The sequence below is a fragment of the Physeter macrocephalus genome, unplaced genomic scaffold (genome assembly GCF_002837175.3).
Source record: "Physeter macrocephalus isolate SW-GA unplaced genomic scaffold, ASM283717v5 random_276, whole genome shotgun sequence".
NCBI classification, from domain to species: Eukaryota; Metazoa; Chordata; class Mammalia; order Artiodactyla; family Physeteridae; genus Physeter; species Physeter macrocephalus.
The window spans coordinates 35,192-55,643 of NW_021145589.1; the positions used below are offsets into that span (position 1 = coordinate 35,192).

A 20,452-nucleotide genomic window follows, 5' to 3' on the forward strand; every position below is an offset into this window, starting at 1 on the left:
AAAAAAAAAAAAAAAAAAAAAAAAAACAAACAAAAAAAAAACCCTCTCAATAAAGATTCCTTTGGTGGCTCTGAAAGGGCAAGTGTGGAGCAGAGGGGCCAGTTCAGGGTCTGGAGTCAGCGAGACTCCAGGTGAGGGATGATGGTGGCTGAGGTGTGGTGCGGGGATGAGAGACAGCAGGAAATCCAGGCTAGTTCCAGGTGTTCAGCTTGGGCAGCTGGGTGGAGAGGGGTGCCATCGGCGAGCTGAGGGCAACGGGGGCGGGGGCGTGCAGAATTGAGGGTGGCGGGCTCAGGGTTTCTGTCAGCATCCTGTTAACTTGAGATGGCAAGCAGGCCCTGGATGGATGCAGCTAAGGAGAGGCTGACATGGCCACACTGGGCCTGTGGGTGCTGGGCGAGGCAGGGTGCGACTGCCTAGCAGGAGAGATGGTGGAGACCGGGGCTGTGCCCAAGGTCTGCCCCGGCAGAGCTCTGCTCTGCCCCAGAGCCCTGCGGGGAGGCCACCACGCTGTCCCTGGTTAGGACAGCTCTATCAGGACACTTGTGGAGTTCGGCCGTCCCTTCCGATTAGGACCCTGTTTCCGAGTTCGTCCTCCCTCCCTGCCCTCACACTCAGAATGCTTGCTTCCTGTCCGATGCCACACGTCAGGGGGCGCTTCCTCCATCAATCAAGCATTCTCAGATTCTAGGTGGACACCGAGTGGGTGTCCTACCTTTAACTCAGTTCCCACACTAACTGCCTGGGGTTAGTGCCGATCCCACAAGATGCCCCCCTTCTGAATGCCAGTTGCAAGTCCAGGTTGTCACCTATGCTTCTGCCCGACTGCTGTAAATCAGGGTTCCCATGACCCCTCTCCTCAGGTTCAGTAATGTGCTAGAGCAGCTCACAGAACTCTGGGAAGTGCTTTACTTACTAGATCACCAGTTTATTATAAGCGGATACAACTCAGAGCTGCCAGATGGAAGACACAGGGTAAGGCGGGTGGGAGGGGCCGGAAGCTCCCGTGCTCGCCCCCAGCACACTGCCCTCCACGTCACCACGCCTTCACCAGCCCGGCAGCTCTGCAAACCTAGTAGTTCAGGGATTTTTATGGATGCTTTTGAAACCGTGCATAATAATTAGTCAAACCCATTCACCTGCCTTCACTAATCAAGGTAGTTTTAAGACTTGCATGTCCTCCAAGCAGCACGTAGCCTAAACAATAAGATGTTTGCCTGAGTTGTTTCCAGGAGCTTGGAGTCAGCTGTGTCTAGTTCAAGCTGAGCCAGTTAAGACTGGATAGGACCACCAACCCTCCAGCTGGGCATGTAGGAGTGTCCGCTTGGTGACCTTTTAACACTGGAGGGTCGAAAACTCCACCCTCAAAACGTGCAGAGGCCTGTAGCTTAGTTATACCTGTGCAGACCAATTACCAAACCTTTTTTCAATCACCTTTCCTCATGAGCTTGCCTCTGACTTCCCTGCTTCTTTATTCCTGATCCCATAAATACCCCGAGCCCATTGCCTCTGGGGAGGTGGATTTGAGATCCATTTTCTTCGCTTGATTATCTTGCAAATAAACGCCCTCTTTGCCACAGCCTCGGTGTCTAAGCGAGGCTTGTTGTGTGGGGGGCACAGTGAACCTGGTCGCCAGCCACGAGGTAAGTCCAGAGGGACCTTTTGCCTGTGCCTCGTCGGCCCCTTGCCGGTACTGAAAGCCTGTGGACGAGTCTGAGCAGCTGCCTGGTCTGTTTGTTCCAGGGACCGTCAGCGTCCCCTGGATTTCCCCAGGGAGGTGTTGCTGACCTTCGGTGCTTAGTTTCATTTTGCAGCAAAGAGACAGGTTTTGGGTTTTGAGTTTTTGTGTTTGGAAGATGTCTTTTGGGTGAGTAACCTCCTTAAAGAAACGCATCTGTGCCTGTTGCCAAAAACCTTGGCTCCCTGCGCACCAATGCCGAATAGAAATACAGAGACAGATTTGGAGGAAAAGAAATAGAGAGGCTTTTACTTCTCTGCCAGGCAAAGGAGAGACAGGGCATGCTGGCACCTCAAGAACTGTGCCCCTGCTCCTCGGGGAATCAGAGAAGATTTTACATGTAGGGCCTCCAGTCCGGCCTGTATGATAAGGATCAAAAGTAGTGAAGGTCTTGCATTCTTTTTCTTCCTGCATTATTTCAAAACAGTCACAGCTGGCATCAGGCAGCCTGGTAATTGGGTTGTTGGGTCCGTTTGTCTCTTGGTTATCGGCCTGCGACCTTCTTTCTGAGATGCAGATGCTACAAGGGAGTGCAGGATGTCATTCACATAGTGTTAAAGAGTGTTAGGTTAGCTTTGTAAAGTAGAAATCTAGTTACAGACACTACAGATTAGTAACAGTTAAAACTAGGAGTGATTAACTCTTTCAGGCCAGGTTATGTTTCTTCTCTAGCCTGTTCACTGTTCCCTTTATTTTTCTTGTTCTCAGGAGAGGGAAAACTTCATTTCTATTTTTGCTGCAACATGCCTAGATTGTTTGCCAATCCTGTCCAGATTGTGGGTTGGAGGCCCACCTGGCAGGATTTTTAAACCTGATTGGTTAAACCATTAGCCACTGGTGATTGATTCAGCCTCCAGCTCCTCTCCTTTCCCTGAAAGTTGGGAGGTGGAGTTGCAAGTTCCAACCCTCTGGTTCCCCTGGCAACCAGCCCCCAACCACTGGTTATCTAGGGGCTTTCCAAAATCACCTCATTAACATAGACTCAGGTGTGGTTGAAAGAGGTTTGTTATGAATAATGGGAGACGTCCTTTCACTTGGAGTTATGTCAGGAGCTAGGAACAAAAACTAAAGATGCCCCTGTAGCTTCTGTCACTCAGGAAATAAGGGTTTTAGGAGTCTTGTGCCAGAAACCGTGGATGAAGACCAGTGTTTGTTACTGTATCACAACCCCACAAGGCCCTGCGGTCTCCTCCTTCTCTCTCAGCCTCTCGTGCCTGTGCCCTCTCCCTCTACTTCTCTGGTGCAGTCACCCCGAGACGGGCTGGGCTGGAAGTGCATGTGCCTCCTCCCCTCCGTGAGGCTGGCCTGCACCCCCAGTGGACACCGGGGAGTTGTGGACGGATGTCTGTGTCCAAATTGAGATCATCGCGGACCCCTGAGGATTAGGGGCTGCGAGGACCAGCCTTAAGAAATGATAGTATTTGTCACACAGGTGCTGATAAAAGCATCCCCTGCACAAGTTTCTGGGGGTCGGCACAGCAGGCCTGTGGGAGAGACTCAGCCTAAACTTTTTCTGTCCTCTGGTGGCTGCTTTCACACAGAGTTGAGGGGCTTCAGTAGAGACCCTGTGACCCACCAAGCCCTCAATATTTACCGACTGGCCGGGAAAGGGAGAAAGCTTGCCAGGCCCTGTCCTGCACAATTTGTTTCCCTTATAGGAAAAACTACGTAAGGAATTCATTTAGATCTAAATGCCGACACCTTCACCTGGGAAATTGCCGTACTTTTTCCTTATGAAAGATGCAAATCTTATGATGGATCCTGTTTTCCTTTGTGCTTTGCTTTCCAGCAAGCCCTTAGTCGGATGCATTGCTCAATACTTAGTAATTACCTGGCCTTTATTGCCCATTCCTAACGTTCATCGTGTTTCTTGTTTTTAAATCAATTTTATTTATTTATTTATTTTTGGTTGCGTTGGGTCTTCGTTGCTGCACACAGGCTTTCTGTAGTTGCGGCGAGTGGGGGCTACTCTTTGTTGCGGTGCACGGGCTTCTCACTGCAGTGGCTTCTCTTGTTGCGGAGCACAGGCTTTAGGCGCGCGGGCTTCAGTAGTTGTGGCACACAGGCTCTGTAGTTGTGGGCTCAGTAGTTGTGGCACACTAAGCTCACGGGCTTAGTTGCTCCGCGACATGTGAGATCTTCCTGGACCAGAGATCGAACCCGTGTCCCCTGCATTGGCAGGCAGATTCTTAACCACTGCGCCACCAGGGAAGTCCCTCATCGTGTGTTTCTTATTTTACTTTCTGTGTTCTGAGCACTGTTCTGCTGAGCTATGAGAAACAAATGTCTAAAAAGCTTGTTTCATGTTCCCACTGTCCACTGGGGTAGCCCAGCACATAACACGCATCTTCTTCCAGAAAACGCACCCTTATTGTTTCTTTAGTCCTGACAGAATATTTTGGGAGTCTCTAAATACTAACCCAGACCACTTGGATGATTTCTACTTTACTTTTTTTTCATTTTGTTTCCAAGATGTTAATAGTAATAATTTTGATTACATAGATAATTTTTTGGTGGGGTGTGTGTGTGTGTGTTTGTTTTTTGGTTTTTTGTTGCTTTTCTCTAGAGTTTTATGTGTTCTGTTATCAGTGATCACCTTTCAGAGGGTAGAGTCCACAACTCATAAGCTAAGCAAGACTTGGGCTGTCTGAGGACAGCAGTGCTGGTGGCAGCAACTCTGCAGATGTTTGAATTGAGGTCCTACGAAGAGTTCAATCACAGTAAACCTGATGCCACCAAAACGTTGTGTAAAATGAAAAATTTGTTCATTTCTTACCTCCACTGGGTTTTAGAAACTAAGGTTTCATTGTAGAACTTTGTTGGTTTGTTTTTCTTTTAATATTTATTTATTTATTTATTGGCTGCGCTGGGTCTTAGTTGCGGTGTGCAGGATCTTCCGTTGCGGCACACGGGCTCTTTGTTGTGGTGCGTGGGCTCCAGAGCACGCAGGCTCTGTAGTTGCGTCACGCAGGCTCTCTGGTTGTGGCACATGGGCTTAGTTGCCCCGCAGCATGTCGGATCTTAGTTCCCTGACCAGAGATTGAACTGGTGTCCCCCGCATTGCTAGGCAGATTCTTAGCCACTGGACCACCAGGGAAGTCCCCCTGTTGTTGGTTTTTGTTATCAGTAATTTCAGGCGTGAAATGAACTTCATGTCTCTAAAAAAGTAGTGCTCTTTCTGGTTTAGAGAGTGTTTGCTGTAAATGTAATGTTAAAAATAAATTTTAAAAAAGACCCTCAGGTTCTCCTGTTCCTGTTTCTGAGTTAGTTTGTGGATATTTGCTTTACATTGACCAAGGGGGACCAGTATTGATGCTGCTGGTGCCCCTTGGGAGGGGCTGCATGGAACCTCCACAACCTGCTGGGTGTCTTCACAGGCCCCTGAAATCTTGTTCCTCTGTCCAAGAGGGTTTCCATGAATGTGTATTGACCCTGTGGGTTGAGATGGCCTGGGACAGTTTGTCTTTTTCATCTTAAAAAAGACCCACTTAAAATGGATCAGACATTTCAGACTCTTTAGGGACAATGATACACAAAAGTCACTGCTGGATGCCTGCCTCAGACCCCACCTGGCCTTCCTGGAAAAGCACTCTCAGAGCCGGACGTCATTCACATGCCACCCTCTGCCCCAGAAGATGCCAGTGGCACCTGTGCCAGCCTTTATGCCTCTGGGCCTGTTGTGTAGCTGGCGGGGCCTGACCCATGGCCTCGGACCCACTGCATAAGTCAAGCCCAGGAGATTCCCCCCCCCCGCCCCCACCAGAGGTTTTGCATATCAGAATCCACCCCATCTCTGCCAAGTGATGGGACCAGGACAGTGGTGGAGGTGCCCTGGTGGGGAGCAACCCTCACCAACCCTGCCCCTTGTGGGCCATCCTCTGTGGACATGGAAAGCAAGAGGTCTTCAGACACTTGATGGCAATTTGACAAAGTAGTTTTATGCTGTTGAATCTAATAATTAAAAAATCAGAGTTGCGTATCATATATCTTTGGGTTTTTTTTGGTTTTTTTTTTTTTGCGGTACGCGGGCCTCTCACTGTCGTGGCCTCTCCCGTTTCGGAGCACAGGCTCCGGATGTGCAGGCTCAGCGGCCATGGCTCATGGGCCTAGGTGCTCCGCAGCATGTGGGATCTTCCCGGACCGGGGCACGAACCCGTGTCCCCTGCATCGGCAGGCGGACTCTCAACCACTGCGCCACCAGGGAAGCCCTATCTTCGTTTTTTTAGTTTTCATTTTTTTTCTAGCACTTTATTGTGTTTTACAAAAGTATCAGTGCACGATGGACTGGAAACACAAGAACAGAGGAGCCTGCTCCTGGGTGGTGAATCTCCGGGAGCCTGCATTCCAGCTTCAGGAGTAGAGCATGGGGGTGGGAAGGGGCATTGGCTCAGGGGCCACCTGGGGCCAGTCACAGCTCAGCTGCTGAACGGCCTCATTTTTTTATTTGCAAAATGGAGAGAGTACTTTATGAAACTATTTTAAAGAACCTACCTAGCTTTTGTAGGTGAGCAAACAACACTCCCTGTCTTTCCTTCCTCTCTTCCGTCGGTGATCCTGCACTTACTGTCTGTTCCCTCTGCTATAGGGTGAGGATAGGGTAGAAAGAGCCTTTGGGGTCTGGGCCTAGTATGCCCCTGCCCTGCTGGACCTTAGGGGAGCTGCCTTTGGCTCTCCAGAACTCAGGGTGTGACCAGAAAGCCAGTAACTGGCCAGAGCATCCTCCTGCTTTGGTGACAGCGATCACTTAGTTGGGGATCTGAGGTGTGTGTTGTGGAAGACAGGGTCCCTAACAGTGAACCCGTTGCCTGCCTCCTCTTTGCTGCAGCTGCCGACATGCTGCCCTCGCCCACAGAGCAGGCCCTGAATGCCCTGCTGGCTCGCAAGGAGGAGGAGTGGCGAACACTGCAGGCCCAGCACTCCCAGATGCAGGAGGCAGCCCTGCAGGACGCTCAGCGCCAGCTGGAGGAGGCGCAGGGGAAGCTGCGACGCCTGCGGGAGGACTTTGTCTACAACCTGCAGGTGCTGGAGGAGCGGGACCGGGAGCTGGAGCGCTACGATGCTGCGTTTGCCCAGGCCCGCGGGCTGGAGGAGGCCAGGCAGGCCGAGGTGAGCGAGCTCAAGATCGAGGTGGCCAAGCTGAGGCAGGCGCTGGCCGGCGAGGCCCGGCGGGTGGAGGATCTGCAGCAGCAGTCCCAGCAGAGGCTGCGGGAACACCGCCTGGAGCTGGAGCGGGTCCACAGGTGAGAGCCAGCGGACGCCACTCCCCGACCCTCCACACGCCTCCTGCCCCGCAGCGCTGCCCGGCGCCCACCTGTCCAGTGTTTGTCAAGGGAAGGCAGGCAGGGCCACACCTGGATGTCTTTTTCTGGGTCCCAGTGCGGCTGAAATTAGTGGAGATTGGTTCAACTATTTGGAATTTTTCCCCATGATTTACAAATCTATATCATTATAATAAAACATATTTGAGCTTATGATTATTTTAATGGTGTGAAATATATATTAAATCCAAAACTAAGTGAGCTGACTTGAGGCAAGTCGACTGAGACCCTGAAGCTGCCATCAGGCTTGTGGGCTCCGCTCACGGTGAGAAGGAAGGACAGGCCTCAGCTGCGCGCTCTGCTGCAGCCTTGAAGTGCTGTACACTGTTTTGTGAAGTCTCTCCTCAGGTCTTCTGCCAGTTCTTTTTCACCAAATTGGGGACATTTTCAACCATTATTTCTTCAAGTACATTTTTGTCCCCACCCTCTTTTTCCTTCCATTCTGGGACTGCAGTGATGACATGTGAGCGTTACATCTTTTGTTATCCCACAGGTCTCTGAGGCTCTGCTCATTTTTTTCAGTCTATTTCTTTCTATTAACAGGTCAGGTACCTTTTGTTTTTCACTGGTTCTTTTCTCTGGCCTTTGAGCCCAACCAGGGTGTCCTTTGTTGTGGTTACTGTACTTCTCAGTTCTCACATTTCCATTTGATTCTTTGTTACTTTTTCTTGCTGAGAGTTTCTGATTTCCATTTGTCCTAAAACTGTGCAAAATTGCTTGTTGAAGCATTTTTATGACGGCTGCTTTAAAATCCTTGTTAGATCATTTCAGCATCTGCATCATCTTGGTGTTAACATCTGTGGATTGTGTTTTCTCATTCAGGTAGAGATTTTCCTGGTTCTTGGTATGATCGGTGACTTTTGATTGTATCTTAGGCACTTTGGGAATTGTGTTGTGAGAGCCTGGATCCCACGTCACGTACTCTTCTGCAGGCAGTCACCTATCCAGGTGCAGCATGTAGGTCCCCTGGGTCCTGCCAAAGCCACTCCCGCAGAAGTGAAGCATCCCCTGTCACCTCATGTTTGCACAGGTGACCCTGCAAATGTGTAGTCTGGAGACCATTCAGTGTTACTTTTCTTAACACTGCATTTTTCACACAGCGACAGGAACGGCGAGCTGGACCAGCAGCGGGAGCAGTGTGGGAACCTGAAGTGGAGGCTGGAAAGGAGGCTGGAGGAGCTGGGCAGCGAGCTTGCCCTACAGCGGCAGGTAGGGCGTGGGCTCCAGGTCCTCCTCAGGTGCCCACCCTGCCCGCCCTCTCTGAAACCAAAATTGTACCAGGTGGAGAAGACCATTTAGTTAGCCGTATGGTATGCTGGGGTCACAGATTTCCACTGATGGTGAGCTGTGGGGAAGTGTGATGGGGTGTCTAAATCTTCCTCTGTAGTAACTCCCCCAGGGTTCTCTTTCCTTGGAAACAGAATAAACATTTCCCCCTTTATTTATCTTAGAAAAAAGTATCATGAAGTTAAAGTTTGAGTTATTTACTGTAGAAAAGAGCTGGGAGCCCAAGTTGTGGTAATTGTACTTCTTTCAACAAAGCAGTAAATAGGTTTAAATATAGTTGTATCAACTGACAGGTGGCACTTAAACCTGTCACCAGAATTTCTCCTTGGTGTCATTGAAACTCAGCCTACACGTCTGAGAGACTCAGCTATGTTGGGGTTTGGGTGAAGGATATCCTTCACACTTATGGCCGAAGTCCATGTCTGGCAGGGCTGCGTGTATGCAAGGACATGGGTACCCTTGGTCTTCTTCCATGATGTGCTAAGCTTGTGTCATCGTAGCAGTGACTGGTGTTTATGGAAACTGCCTCATGGAGCTCCTTGTGCGTGTGTGTGAATTTATCTGCTCAACACAACAGAGACACAATTTTTTTCTACATTTTCCAGATAGGGGAAGCATTCAGTAACCTGCCCAAGATCCCCCTCAGTAAGTGGCGGAGCCGTAATTTGAGTCCAAGGCACTTCCAGCGCGAGAACTCTTAGGTACTGTCATCCTGCCACAGGATAACAACTCACGCCTTATTTTTATAAATGTATTTATTTTATTTATTTATTTTTGGCTGCACTGGGTCTTTGTTGCTGCGCGCGGGCTTTCTCTAGTTGCGACGAGCAGGGGCTACTCTTCATTGTGGCGCGTGGGCTTCTCATTGCGGTGGCTTCTCTTGTTGCAGAGCACGGGCTCTAGGCGTGCAGGCTCAGTAGTTGTGGCTCGTGGGCTCTAGAGCGCAGGCTCAGCAGTTGTGGCACACGGGCTTAGTTGCTCCACGGCATGTGGGATCTTCCCGGACCAGGGCTCGAACCCATGTCCCCTGCATTGGCAGGCGGATTCTTAACCACTGCACCACCAAGGGAGCCCACGCCTTATTTTTAGACTTGTGTCGGCGATATTGGAGAGGAGCTGGATCTAGAAGTCAACCTGTCTGTGTCCTCACTTCTGCCCTCCTCGGAGTGATGCTGACTGAGCCATTGAGCTCTGAACTTGGCCCCTAGTCTCCCCAGTGGATGTGCCACTGGGCAGATGTGAATGGTGTGCCTGCCTGTGCTGACTCCTTTTCGGGCACTGGGGTCAGTGGTTCTCAAGGAGGACAGACCTGTCAGCTGGCGGACTGAGGCCTGACTGCTGGGCCCTCTGTCCCACAGCATAGCGTCCGTGCCCTGAGATAGGACGGCATCCTGATGTGCTGTACCCATCAGGATGGAAGGCGCCCATGGACACAACTGTCCTTGTGACCGAGCTTTCAGGCATGGCTGCATCTACCAACCACGGCTGGTGGAGGAGGGGGCCCTGCCCTTTCCTTCCCCTCTTGGAAGCTTGAATTTTACTGTCCATGATGCCATCATCGCTTAGAACATTTGAAATTTCCTGCAGAGGACTTCCTTTTGGAGTCCTCAGGGACCAAAGAACATTTTCCATTATGGGCGGGTTTGACTTTTGGAAACAGTCTAAGGTCATTGGGGCCTGAGCTGAGTGATCAAGACCAGGTGTGACTCATCTAAGTCATGAGGTTTCCTCAAGTGGCATTGGAGTCCCTTCCAAAGAAGGAGTTTTGGAAGGGCTCTGGGCAGCGGTGGGAGTGTCCCAGTTAGCAGGACAGTCAGTGGCACTTGGAGGCAGCAGTGCCCTGGTGGGAGTTGTGGTCGCTGGGCTGGGTCTGTGGGTGGCTTCCCAGCCTGTCCACACTCAGAGCCCTTGCTGCGACTCAGGCTTGTTCAGGCTTTGAGCCCCCTGTCCACAAGGAGGGCACCTCCAGATGGGAGTTTTTATACCAGCCCTGTCTCTGGAAGGAAGGAAACTTGACGTCTGGACTCTCCAGCTCTGGGCTCCATCCAGAGCTGCTACCAGGAACTTGGGCAGCCTTTGCTGCCTAGTGTGGTTCAGGGACAGCTGGGGCTCATGCCAGCCTCAGGGCTCTACTGCCCACGCCCGACTCTCTGTGACTGAAGAAAGGGCCTTATGTGCTCATCAGCTTTGTGGGCTTCCTTTGGGCTGGTTTCCCGTCTCCTTTTTCTGAAGATCTTTGTGTTCATTATTGACTTGTCAAAGGTAGAATGATTCAATGGTAATAGTGATTTTTATTTTCAAAAAAGAAGTATAAGATGACGGGAGCCGAGTTTGTTTAATGTTTATTATGTCTGCAAGCTGTAGACTGTGGACTTAAGGTTTTTCACTATTGGTTAGCAGTCACAGGATTAGAAGCCACTGGAGGAGAAACAATGATTTATTGATTTATTCATTCATGTAACAAATAGATTTTGCCAGAACCATCCTGGGCCCTGGGGTTAGGGCTGAGCAGGGGCCCCACCTGCCCTGGGAGTGAGCTGGCCCTTGTGGGGGCACAGTGGACTCCCAAACATTACAGGCTCTGCCTGTAGCATCCTAGGGACATCACCTGCATGACACAGGGAGGCAGGGTGGATGGGGCTGATCTTTTAATAGGCAGGTCAGGAAGGGCACCCTGAGAAGAGGACTTGTGAGCCCGCCTTCAGTTGGCATCAGAGTTCAAGTTCAAGGGGACTGAGATAGCGGCGGTGTAGGCCTCCCAGGCCCTCGTGAGGATGACCTTTGCTCCAGGTGAGGTGAGAAACTCTTGGGGGCTTGTGAGACAAGTTGAGTTTTTAAAAGATCCTCTGTTGTTGGGTTGAGGACAGCCTGTGGGACTGGGGAGACAGGGAGACACGAGGAGGCTGCCACAGCCCCAGGTGAGAAGGTGGGGCGCTTGAGCCACTGGCAGGTTCTGGATACACGTAGACGGCAGAGCCAGTGCACACGCTGATAGATCAGACGGGGTGAGAGGCAGGTGCCGAGGACACATCTGGCTGGGGGCTGAGTGCCTGGCGGGATGACTTGCCCTGTTTGGAGATGGGGGAACCGCGCAGGGAGGATGGGGAGGGCGCTTGGTCGGGCTGCGTAGGAAGTGGCTCCTGCGCCCCCAGGTGGACAAACTGGGAGGTCAGGATGGAGCGGGTGGGCCACAGGGTACAGAGCTGGGAACCTGGGGCATCCCCAAAGGGTGACTGTAGGCAGAGGAGCCATCCAGGCTGAGCCGGGGACATGGGCACAGGGCAGGGGCATGGGTGGGGGACTAGCAGGAGAGGGGCCCCCAGGAGCAAGAGGAGAGGGTGGTCGGGAGGCGGGCCTGAGCCGCATGTCTCTGGGGTGACGTGGGGACAGGGAGCGGACTTGGACGCAGCAGCGCGTTGCAGGGGTGGTGGGTTTCTTGTTTCCTCACCAAGGACACTAAATGCTTGCCCGCTGGTCTGGGCCAGGCTCTGCCTGTGCGAGGGCTTCCTGCCCCTGGCGGCCACAGACTGCAGAACTTTGAGCAGAAACCAAGTGCTTCAGTATTTTGTAGCGTTAGGAGTGAATCTCAATGATTTTCATATTCTGATCCCAACAAGGGTTACTCGTGTGACCCCTTATACTTCGTCTTGCTTCTCAAGGGATAAAAAAAGTATGTTTTCAGTTGTACTTCTGCATGGTGTCTCTGAGGCCCCCCACCTTCCGAGGAGGGGAGGGAGGCTGCTATGGAGTTTATTGTAGGGCGGAGGCAGACGAACCCATTCTTGCCGGCGCGCTCAGGCTGGGTTCAGCCTTCGCCGACTCTTTCCTTCAGGTAGCTGAGTCTGTCCAAGTCTCTTCAAAAGCAGGGACCTCATTACTTGGTCAGACACCTGGAATCCTGCTAGTGTGCTGGGCTCTCCATGCGCTGTGCTTTCCAGGACGTGCATTTCAGTTTGACTCTGTCCCTCAGTGTGTGATCTCTGCATCTGTATCCAGACCTCCCGTCCATAGGGCACATCAGCCACGAGTGTCTGCTCTCCTGTCACCACTGTAAACAAGACGATAAAGGACTAAGGACAGTGAGAAGCCACAGCAGTGACGGGAGCAGGAGAAGGGCCTCAGCACACGGATGAGTGAGCCTGCGCCTTCCCGGGGTGGGGGTGGGGGCAGCAGCTGGGGAGCGGGCCTGTGGGAAACGCAGCCAGTGGGCCTACAGACTCAGAGAGGTTAGGCCTTGGGACACCAGGGGCCATGCACGTGCAGGTGGATGTCTGTATTTGGGGCCGCGAACCACCCCTCTCATGCGCAGATGGAGTGCCTGGCAGCCAGGAGCTCCTTCCCCAGGCAGAAGCTCAGCACAGTTTTCTTTACAGAAATTGAACTACCCATGGGGAGAAGGAAGGCGGCTGCGTAGGCCCTGGTGTCTGCAGCGCAGATCTGACATTAGGGAAGCAGCGCCCTCAGTCGGCTCTGCGAAGATTCGACTTAATTGAGCTGTAATTTCCTACAGTCCATGCACCCATGTTAAGCGTGCATTTCAACAAGGTTTAACACAGGTACTTGAGTAACAACCAAGACAGAACTTTCCTGCCACCCAAAGTTCCACGTGCTTCTTTGCAGTCAGGGAGCAGCACCCCTGGCACCGGCCCCACTGGCCTGCTTCCTGCCGCTTGCGGTGAGATCTGTCTTTCGGAGAGTCCTGTGAGCATGGAGCCGCGCACTGTGCCCTTTTTTGTCTGGCTTCTCTCTCAGCATGACATGTCTGAGGCGCATAGTTGTCATGTAGTTGGCAGCTTGTTCCTTCTCGGTGCCAGTGCTGTGTTGTGTGGAGGTGCCAGTCTCTTTCCATTCTCTGTCAACGCACATTTTGGACACTTGGGTCGTTTCCAGTTTGGGGCCATTTCGAATGAGGCTACTGTGAGCATTCTTGGCCATCTTTGAATGGACACAGGCTACATGACCAGGAGTGCAATTTCTGCGATGTGTACTACGGCTGTAACTTTTTAAGAAACTGCCGAGCTGTCCTCCAAGATGGTTGTAGCATCACATTCCACCAGCAGCAGATTAGAGTTCTAGTCGCTCCCTGTCCTTGCTAGCACTTAGTGTTGTCAGTCTTTTTCTCTTTAGCCAGTCTAGTGGGTGTGTAGTAGTGTCTTCTTACTGTGGTTTTAATGTGCTTATCCCTGATGATCAAAGATTAAGCATCTTTTCACATGCTTACTGGCCATTCAGATATCCTTTGTGAAGTGTCTGTTCAGCTTTCTTGTACTTGAAAAAATTGGGTTATTTGTCTTCACATTACTGATATGTAAGAGTTCTGCATATATATTCCAGAAACAAGTTCTTAGGTATATATATTTCAAATGTTTTCTTCCAGGACTTCCCTGGCAGTCCAGCGGTTAAGAGTCCGCGCTTCCACTGCAGGGGGCATGGGTTCGATCTCTGGTCGGGGAACTAGGATCCTGCATGCCACGCGGTGTGGCCAAAAAAAAAAAAAATTTTTTTCTCCCTTTCTGTGCCTTTCCTTTCCCTTTTTGTAACAGTCGCTTACGAATAGCAGGTGTTTTAAATTTCAACATCCCAGTGAACTTTTTATTGCCTCATTCCTGAGTAGGAGGATATAACTGAGGCAGGGATTACAAGACAGAGAAATGTCAGCAACATAAGAAGAGGCCCAAAGGAACAGGGAAAATGACCCTGGGTAGGACAGAGATGATTCCCGAGACAGTGATCCTAAAACCCGCCGCTGTGTGATCAGCTCAGGTGTGAGGCAGCACGGTGGGCCGTGTGGCCCTGCCCGGGCATGGCATCTGGTTGTCCGTGTTGGTCTAGCTGTCTGCGTGGGCGGCTCTGGTGCTGTGGCCTCCTGGGCCCCACAGGCGGTGCCAGTGATCCTGCAGCTCTTGGAGGATGGGCCCGGAGAGTAGCCACCTTCCTGCTCCCAGGGCAGGGGCTGGCTATTTCCCCCCCTCCCATGAGGCTCTTCCTGTGTCATTCCCCTAAGGTGAGAACTTGAGCCTCTTGGGAATGGGGTGGGGACAGAGCCAGCCACTCATCCCATTATATCTTCATTTTCAGTGTCTAAGGGCACATTGTGGGGACTTCCTGAGATCAGTGCCCCCAGGGGTGTATTTTGCATCCATAACTCAGGATGCCAGGAGGAAGGGCCAGTCATAACAAGAAAGAATTTTGACAATTAAAAGTATGTATAGAGCCTTCCCTGGCCGTCCAGTGGTTAAGACTCCACACTTCCAATGAGGGGGCCCGGGTTCAATCCCTGGTCAGGGAACTAGATCCCCCATGCCATGACTAAGAGCCTGTATGCAGCAACGGGGATCCCGCGTGCCGCAGCTAAGACCCAGCGCAGCCAAATAAATAAATAAATATTTAAAATTAAAAAACAAAAGTATATATAAAGAAATTAATTCATAAAATGGAAAAAAGACACAGAAAATCCAAGAGAGAATATAAGAGACATGGAGGATAAATCCAGGATTCATCTAACAATACAAATTCCAGAAACATACAACAGAGAACAGGAAGGTGTTAGATTATCAAGTAAACATCATAGCCACTTCTCAGAGTGGGGACTTCAGACTGAAAGGCCCCCAGAGCCATGAGCTAAAGGGGTTTCAGAGGAGCAAAGAGGAGATGCTACAAACGTCCAGAAAACCTGTAGGGGCAGAGCCTGGCCCAAACTCCTCAACCTCAGCTTGGGCCAGAAGACACGTGACAAGGTCTTCAGCATTGTTGGGGGAAGAGATGTAAGCCCGGGGCCCTGGGGTGTGAGGGTGTGGATGCTTCTGGCTGGGTGACAGCCTCTCAGGAAGTTACTGGAGTGTAACTACCGAGCGAGCCCTGTGCAGCGTGGCTGTGTGTCGGTGCCGAGGAGTCAGCCTTTAGCTGCCTCTGTTTCCCTTCTGAGTTCAGAACATTGAGAACCAAGAGATGGAGTGGAGGAGGCTGCCAGGAGAATGGGGGCCTGAGCTGGGCGGGTCCCCAGGACTGGGTGGCCCCAGTCACAGGGCTGAGCTGGCAGCCTCACCTGGAAGCCCGTGAGTCTGAGAGAGGTGGGGCAGGGAAACCGAGGGCAGCTCCCGCTCCAACCCTCTGGGAGAAGGCCGAGTGGGGCAGGGGATAGTGGGACTCTCACCCTGATGGGAGCTCTTGAGGTGGGGAAGGAGGTCCTTTCCAGCAGGAGTAAACCAGGAGAGAGGAAGAGGGCATCCAGGAATACCAAGGACCGCCTGGATGCTGGCTGTGAGGCAGCCCAGGGAGAGACCAGATGGGCATGGAGACTGAGGGCCCTGGCGGGACCACACCCCAGGAGAAGAAAGGGTCACATTATGGGGTGTGTCCTGGGAAGCAGACACCAGTCAGGAAACAGGAGAGAACCAGACAGAGAAGGAGTGGGGAGAGAGACAGAGAATTGAAAACACCAGGGGAAATGATGAGACGGGAACCGTCATAATGGTTCGCTGTTGGGTGAGCCGTGAATCACTTACAACATTATTGTTGTAATAGTTTATGGACTTTTGGGTTCAGCCCGTGGGTGAGGCTTACACAGCCAGGGGAGTGGAGCCGTGAGCCCCGTGTGGGGGGTGTGGGGTGGGGCTGCTCAGGAAGCCGGCAGGTATCGCGCAGGGAAGAGTGGCGTGTTGTTTAGAGACATAGACGGAACCAACAACAAAACTGCTGGGAGGGTTGCTTCTGAGCTCATGGGCCTGGTGTCTCTCCTTGTGGGTCCGCTAGCAGCTCTGTCTGTGCAGAGGAAAACCCCACAGGACCACAGGGGAGAGGGACAAAGCCAGGCCCACGTGGGAACTGGGTGGGAACACGAGCCCTCCAATGTCCTTCACTCAGTGTTACAGGTCCCAATCCCGCTCTTGACCTCGTCCTCCACTAGGTCCTCTGCGCCCCTCCTGCCCTCAGCATGCCTGCGGGTCTCTGCTGGCCCCGCCGTGCTCTTTTCACCACCAGCTCTTTTTGTTCCAGGAGCTGCTCCAGGAGTTTGAATCTGAAATGCAAAAGCGGGAGCACGCGTTCCGCCTGCAGGCTGACAGCATGAGCAATGTGGTCCTAGCACACGAGCTCAAGGTAGAGGGCGTCCTCGGACTGTGATCATTTCCTCAGCAGAAGGGAGAAGCCCCTTGCGAGTTAGGGTTCACATGAAGGCCTCCCGCTTTGTACGTGGGCCTCGGTCTCTGCCACACAGAGTTGGGGGTGACATGCAGGTGACATGCTTGCCACTGTGCCTGCCAGGGCCCCGGTCAGGAGTGACGGCCACTCTGCCCAGCCAGAGGAACGCTGGTGCTACCAGTCCGGGTCTAGTTACCTGACCTTGAGGAAGTGCCTCCCCCAGGAGACACCGCCACCCCGCAAACTCTGTGCTTGGCCTGTGTACTCCCGTGACACCTTGGAATGGGCCTGTGAGGAGGTGCCACTCACCCCCTGTTTTCAGGAGGAGGCCCGTCTGCAGTTGGCTCTCCCAGCCGTGGTACTGGCTCCCCTCCGTGAACAGGACTTCTCTAAAGCACTCGCCCCGACATGGCCAGGGCACACGTGAGGAGCACGCGTGCCTGGCCTTTAGCACCGAGACGGGGAGCAGCCTGGAGGGGAGGGGGAGTTGTGCCGGAGACAAGGAAGCAGGTTGACGCCTGGCCTGGCCCTGCCGCCCCAGCTGGTCACATCTGGGCAGCGTCCAGCCAGGTGTTAGTAGTAAGATCAACACCCTGCCTTAGTGGTCAGCAAGGTCCCTCCTCTAGGTCGCCAGCCTCCCCACAGGACTGCAGTCCAGGGGGCAGCACCAGGCCCTGCCTGACCTCTCTGCGGGAGTCTCCCCGACTTTCCCTTGGAGGAATGCACCCAGGGCCAGTAGGACCTGGAGGCTGGGGCTGCCTCACAGTGACACCCCCACCACCACCGAGGCCACTTTGAGGACTTCTGAGCACCAGGGGAGAGAGGGCAGGCGGGACGTGCAGGGCCAACCTGTGCCTCACAGTGCAGTGGGCACTCCTGTCAGAGGAGCGGGGGACGGGGTGGGTGGGCCAGGGCATGCCCCACTCCCATCTCCAGCTGCCGTGAGTCGGTTCTGGTCCCCTGAACACCTGCCCCTGGAGGGCATCACAGATTATACACAGAATTGATTTGGGGGCAGCAGTACCATCACCTCTGCATTATAGTCGAGGAAGCTGAGGCCTGGAGAAGCTATTTAAAAATTGAGTGTGTGGCTGGGGTTTGAATGGGGTCACTCAGCAGGGAGCCACGTTCTTACAGCCTCCATCGGGCTGTGTGATTCCAGTATTCAAATCATGCCCGAGTCGGGTGCTGGGGTACGTACGACAGGGACTCACACGGGGCCCGTGCTCTCAAGGCTGTGGGAGCATGTGAGGAGACTCACTGTTTTAGTGCTTCTCAAATTCCAGTTTTCCTTCCCTCCCAGTTCTGATAAAATGGTAAGGCTTACCTCTAACTCCTCAGTTTGTTCCACTTACATCCTTACTTTGAATTCTTCTCTTTCAAAGATTAAACTGCTGAACAAAGAGCTCGTGGCCCTGAGAGAGGCCGGGGTGAAGGCTGCGGAGTCCCTGCAGAGCGCCGAGGCGGTGAATGCGGAGCTGGAGGATAGGCTGCGGCACAAAGACTGGGAGCTCAGGGACCTGGCTGCCGTGAAGGACGCCCGGTGCGGAGTCTCCCCATCTCCCTGTGGGCGGATGTGGCCAATGCGCCCGATGTTTAGCATGGTCTGGACTCCAGCCTGGAGGCATCTGCCTGTTCTGGCTTATTCTAGGCCGGCTTTGCTGTAGCCCCTTACCTGCTTTTTCCACTAATACTCGATTCTTTCAGGATAAAAGACTTAGAGGGTAAACTTCACTCTGTGCAGCTCACCAGGAAAAAAGAAGAGGAGACGTTTAGGAGGAAGTGAGTGTTTCTGGCTCCAGTGTCTGCGTAGGGAAAATGTTCCCTGATCCCCTTGGGGGCAGACCCAACCCTTCTGTGGGACCGTTAGCTGGGTCAGGCCTGCTCTTCCAGGGTCTCCCCTCACTTTTCAGTTCAAATTAGTATATTTGTGTGTGTTTGGAGGAATATCATCAAAACACTGAGAATTACAGAACACGCCTTGTAAAATGAATTGCTGAAAGCCATCCAGATTAACACTTAGAGCCAATATACTTGACCTGTTGAAACAAGTCTTGGGAGCAGGGTACACACAGATGCTCTGTGTCCTCACACACTGTGTGACCCCGCAGAGTCATGTGCAGCCCGGGTGGCGTTATTTACGTAGCCAAGGTGACAAGAGACCTGTGTTCCGTGGTTCCTTGGTGTGGGCTCGGGTGTCCATGCCCTGGAGTCTTGGTGTTTGCCTTTTGAAAGTAACTAACCAATGGTCAGAGAATAATGCAGTGCAGAAATAACTCCCTCCCTTCACTAGCTGTCATGATCAAACTTTTGTTGTGATTTGGTGAAAAAGAAAGGTATATCCTGCCAGAAACTAATGGGTACAGCAACTGGCATGAGTATAGTTTTTTGCTACTAGAAGGTGGAAAATACTGAACAGTTTGCAAGGTAAGATGAAGATTGGAATGAAAAGTAATTGGAATGAAAAGTACGGCACGTGACTTGATTAAATAAGGCTTAACCATCTCATTGAACAATGCTGATGGAATCTGAAAGAAATCATGTAGAATTACATTTTTTAGGGCTTTTTACTCTTCATCGAAACCAAATAGAATAAAAGCATAAAACATCATGGACACGATGTCAGCTGTCAGCGACACCCAACAGTGTATTTTCGAGCCGAATGTTCTGTTGACAGAGTTCCAATAGGTTTGGCATCTCTAGCGGAGACAGACATGCAGCCTGCATCCCGCGGCCCCCATTTCTGGGAAGCCTCAGATTCTGGGTTGAAAGCAGCCCAGCAAATGGGGTAGCTGCAAGGCGAGGGCAGTTTACACCTGCCTTCTGCTTCCCGAGTCGGTACGGGTTCTGCTGGTGGCCCTTCACTGAAGCACGTGTTCTGGGGTCTTTCTCCCATGGACTCTGAGCTTGGGAGGGCTGGGGCCCGGCGTCTGAGAACCTCTCAGTCAGTGTTTTCGTGTGAGGAGTGGGGAGCAGAGAGAAGCGGGCAGAAGTGCCCTTCAGGAGGACATGCGTGCAGCACTCCTGCAGAATGAGGAAGGTTCTAGGCTCGGGGGTCCTGAGCAGGGCCTGTGTGAGCCACTGGGGACCTCGCTGTGTTTCAGGCATGAGGAGCTGGACCATCTGGCCAGGGAGAGGGACACGGTGCTGATGGCAGCGAAGAGCGCCCATGCGGAGCAGCTGCAGGCGGTAGAGGCCAGGGCCCTGGAGCTGCAGGTGCACTGCGAGAACCTCGAGGTGCAGCTCCGCAAGGCTGAGTGGAGGCAGGCGGACACCACCAAGGAGAAGGACGCCGCCATTGACAAGTGAGCTGCGGCTGAGGGCCTGGCTGCCTAGTTACCTGTTTCAGATGAAGGGAAGTGGGCCCAGGCTGTTGGGAGTCACTCCTGCAGCTCCCGTCACTGTTGTTGTTGTTGTTGTTTCAATTTTATTTATTTATTTATGGCTGCGTTGGGTCTTCGTTGCTGCGCGCAGGCTTTCTCTAGTTGCGGCGAGCGGGGGCTACTCTTCGTTGCGGTGCGCAGGCCTCTCATTGCGGTGGCTTCTCTTGTTGCAGAGCACGGGCTCTAGGGCACGCGGGCTTCAGTAGTGGTGGCTCACGGGCTCAGTAGTTGTGGATTGTGGGCTCGAGCACACACTCGGTAGTTGTGGCGCACGGGCTTAGTTGCTCCGCGGCATGTGGGATCTTCCCGGAACAGGGCTCGAACCTGTGTCCCCTGCATTGGCAGGCGGATTCTTAACCACTGCGCCACCAGGGAAGCCCCCCCGTCACTGTTTTTAACCATTCTCTTTTTTCCTTTTTTCTTTTATTTGAAAGTATGTGGTTAGTATGTGTGGATGTATGTATGAATGTGTGCATTTATTTATTTGTGGTAAATACACATAGCATAAAATTTACCATCTTAGCCATTTTTAAGTTCAGTGGCATTAAGTACATTCACAGTTGTGCAACCATCACCCCATTCGTCTC

The 20,452-nt window shown here is 52.4% G+C and overlaps 1 protein-coding gene across 9 annotated transcripts in view; it reads left to right on the forward strand.

The window, feature by feature from the left end:
• LOC102992013 (coiled-coil domain-containing protein 57) overlaps positions 1-20,452 on the forward strand; it is a 44,093-nt gene that overhangs the window by 7,139 nt on the left and 16,502 nt on the right. For 7 of the 9 annotated variants that reach the window (XR_008616653.1, XR_003678437.2, XM_028485059.2 and 4 more), the window contains exons 2-7: positions 6,564-6,978; positions 8,157-8,265; positions 16,339-16,440; positions 17,868-18,025; positions 18,190-18,264; positions 19,587-19,787. Coding sequence is in view for 7 of the 9 variants with exons in the window: in XM_028485059.2 (XP_028340860.1) it covers positions 6,564-6,978; positions 8,157-8,265; positions 16,339-16,440; positions 17,868-18,025; positions 18,190-18,264; positions 19,587-19,787 (1,060 nt within the window). In the remaining 2 variants the exon portion in view is untranslated. Of the gene's footprint in view, positions 1-932; positions 1,644-6,563; positions 6,979-8,156; positions 8,266-16,338; positions 16,441-17,867; positions 18,026-18,189; positions 18,265-19,586; positions 19,788-20,452 lie in introns of those variants that run through there. The other 2 variants (XM_028485060.2, XM_028485061.2) reach the window with 2 other exon arrangements.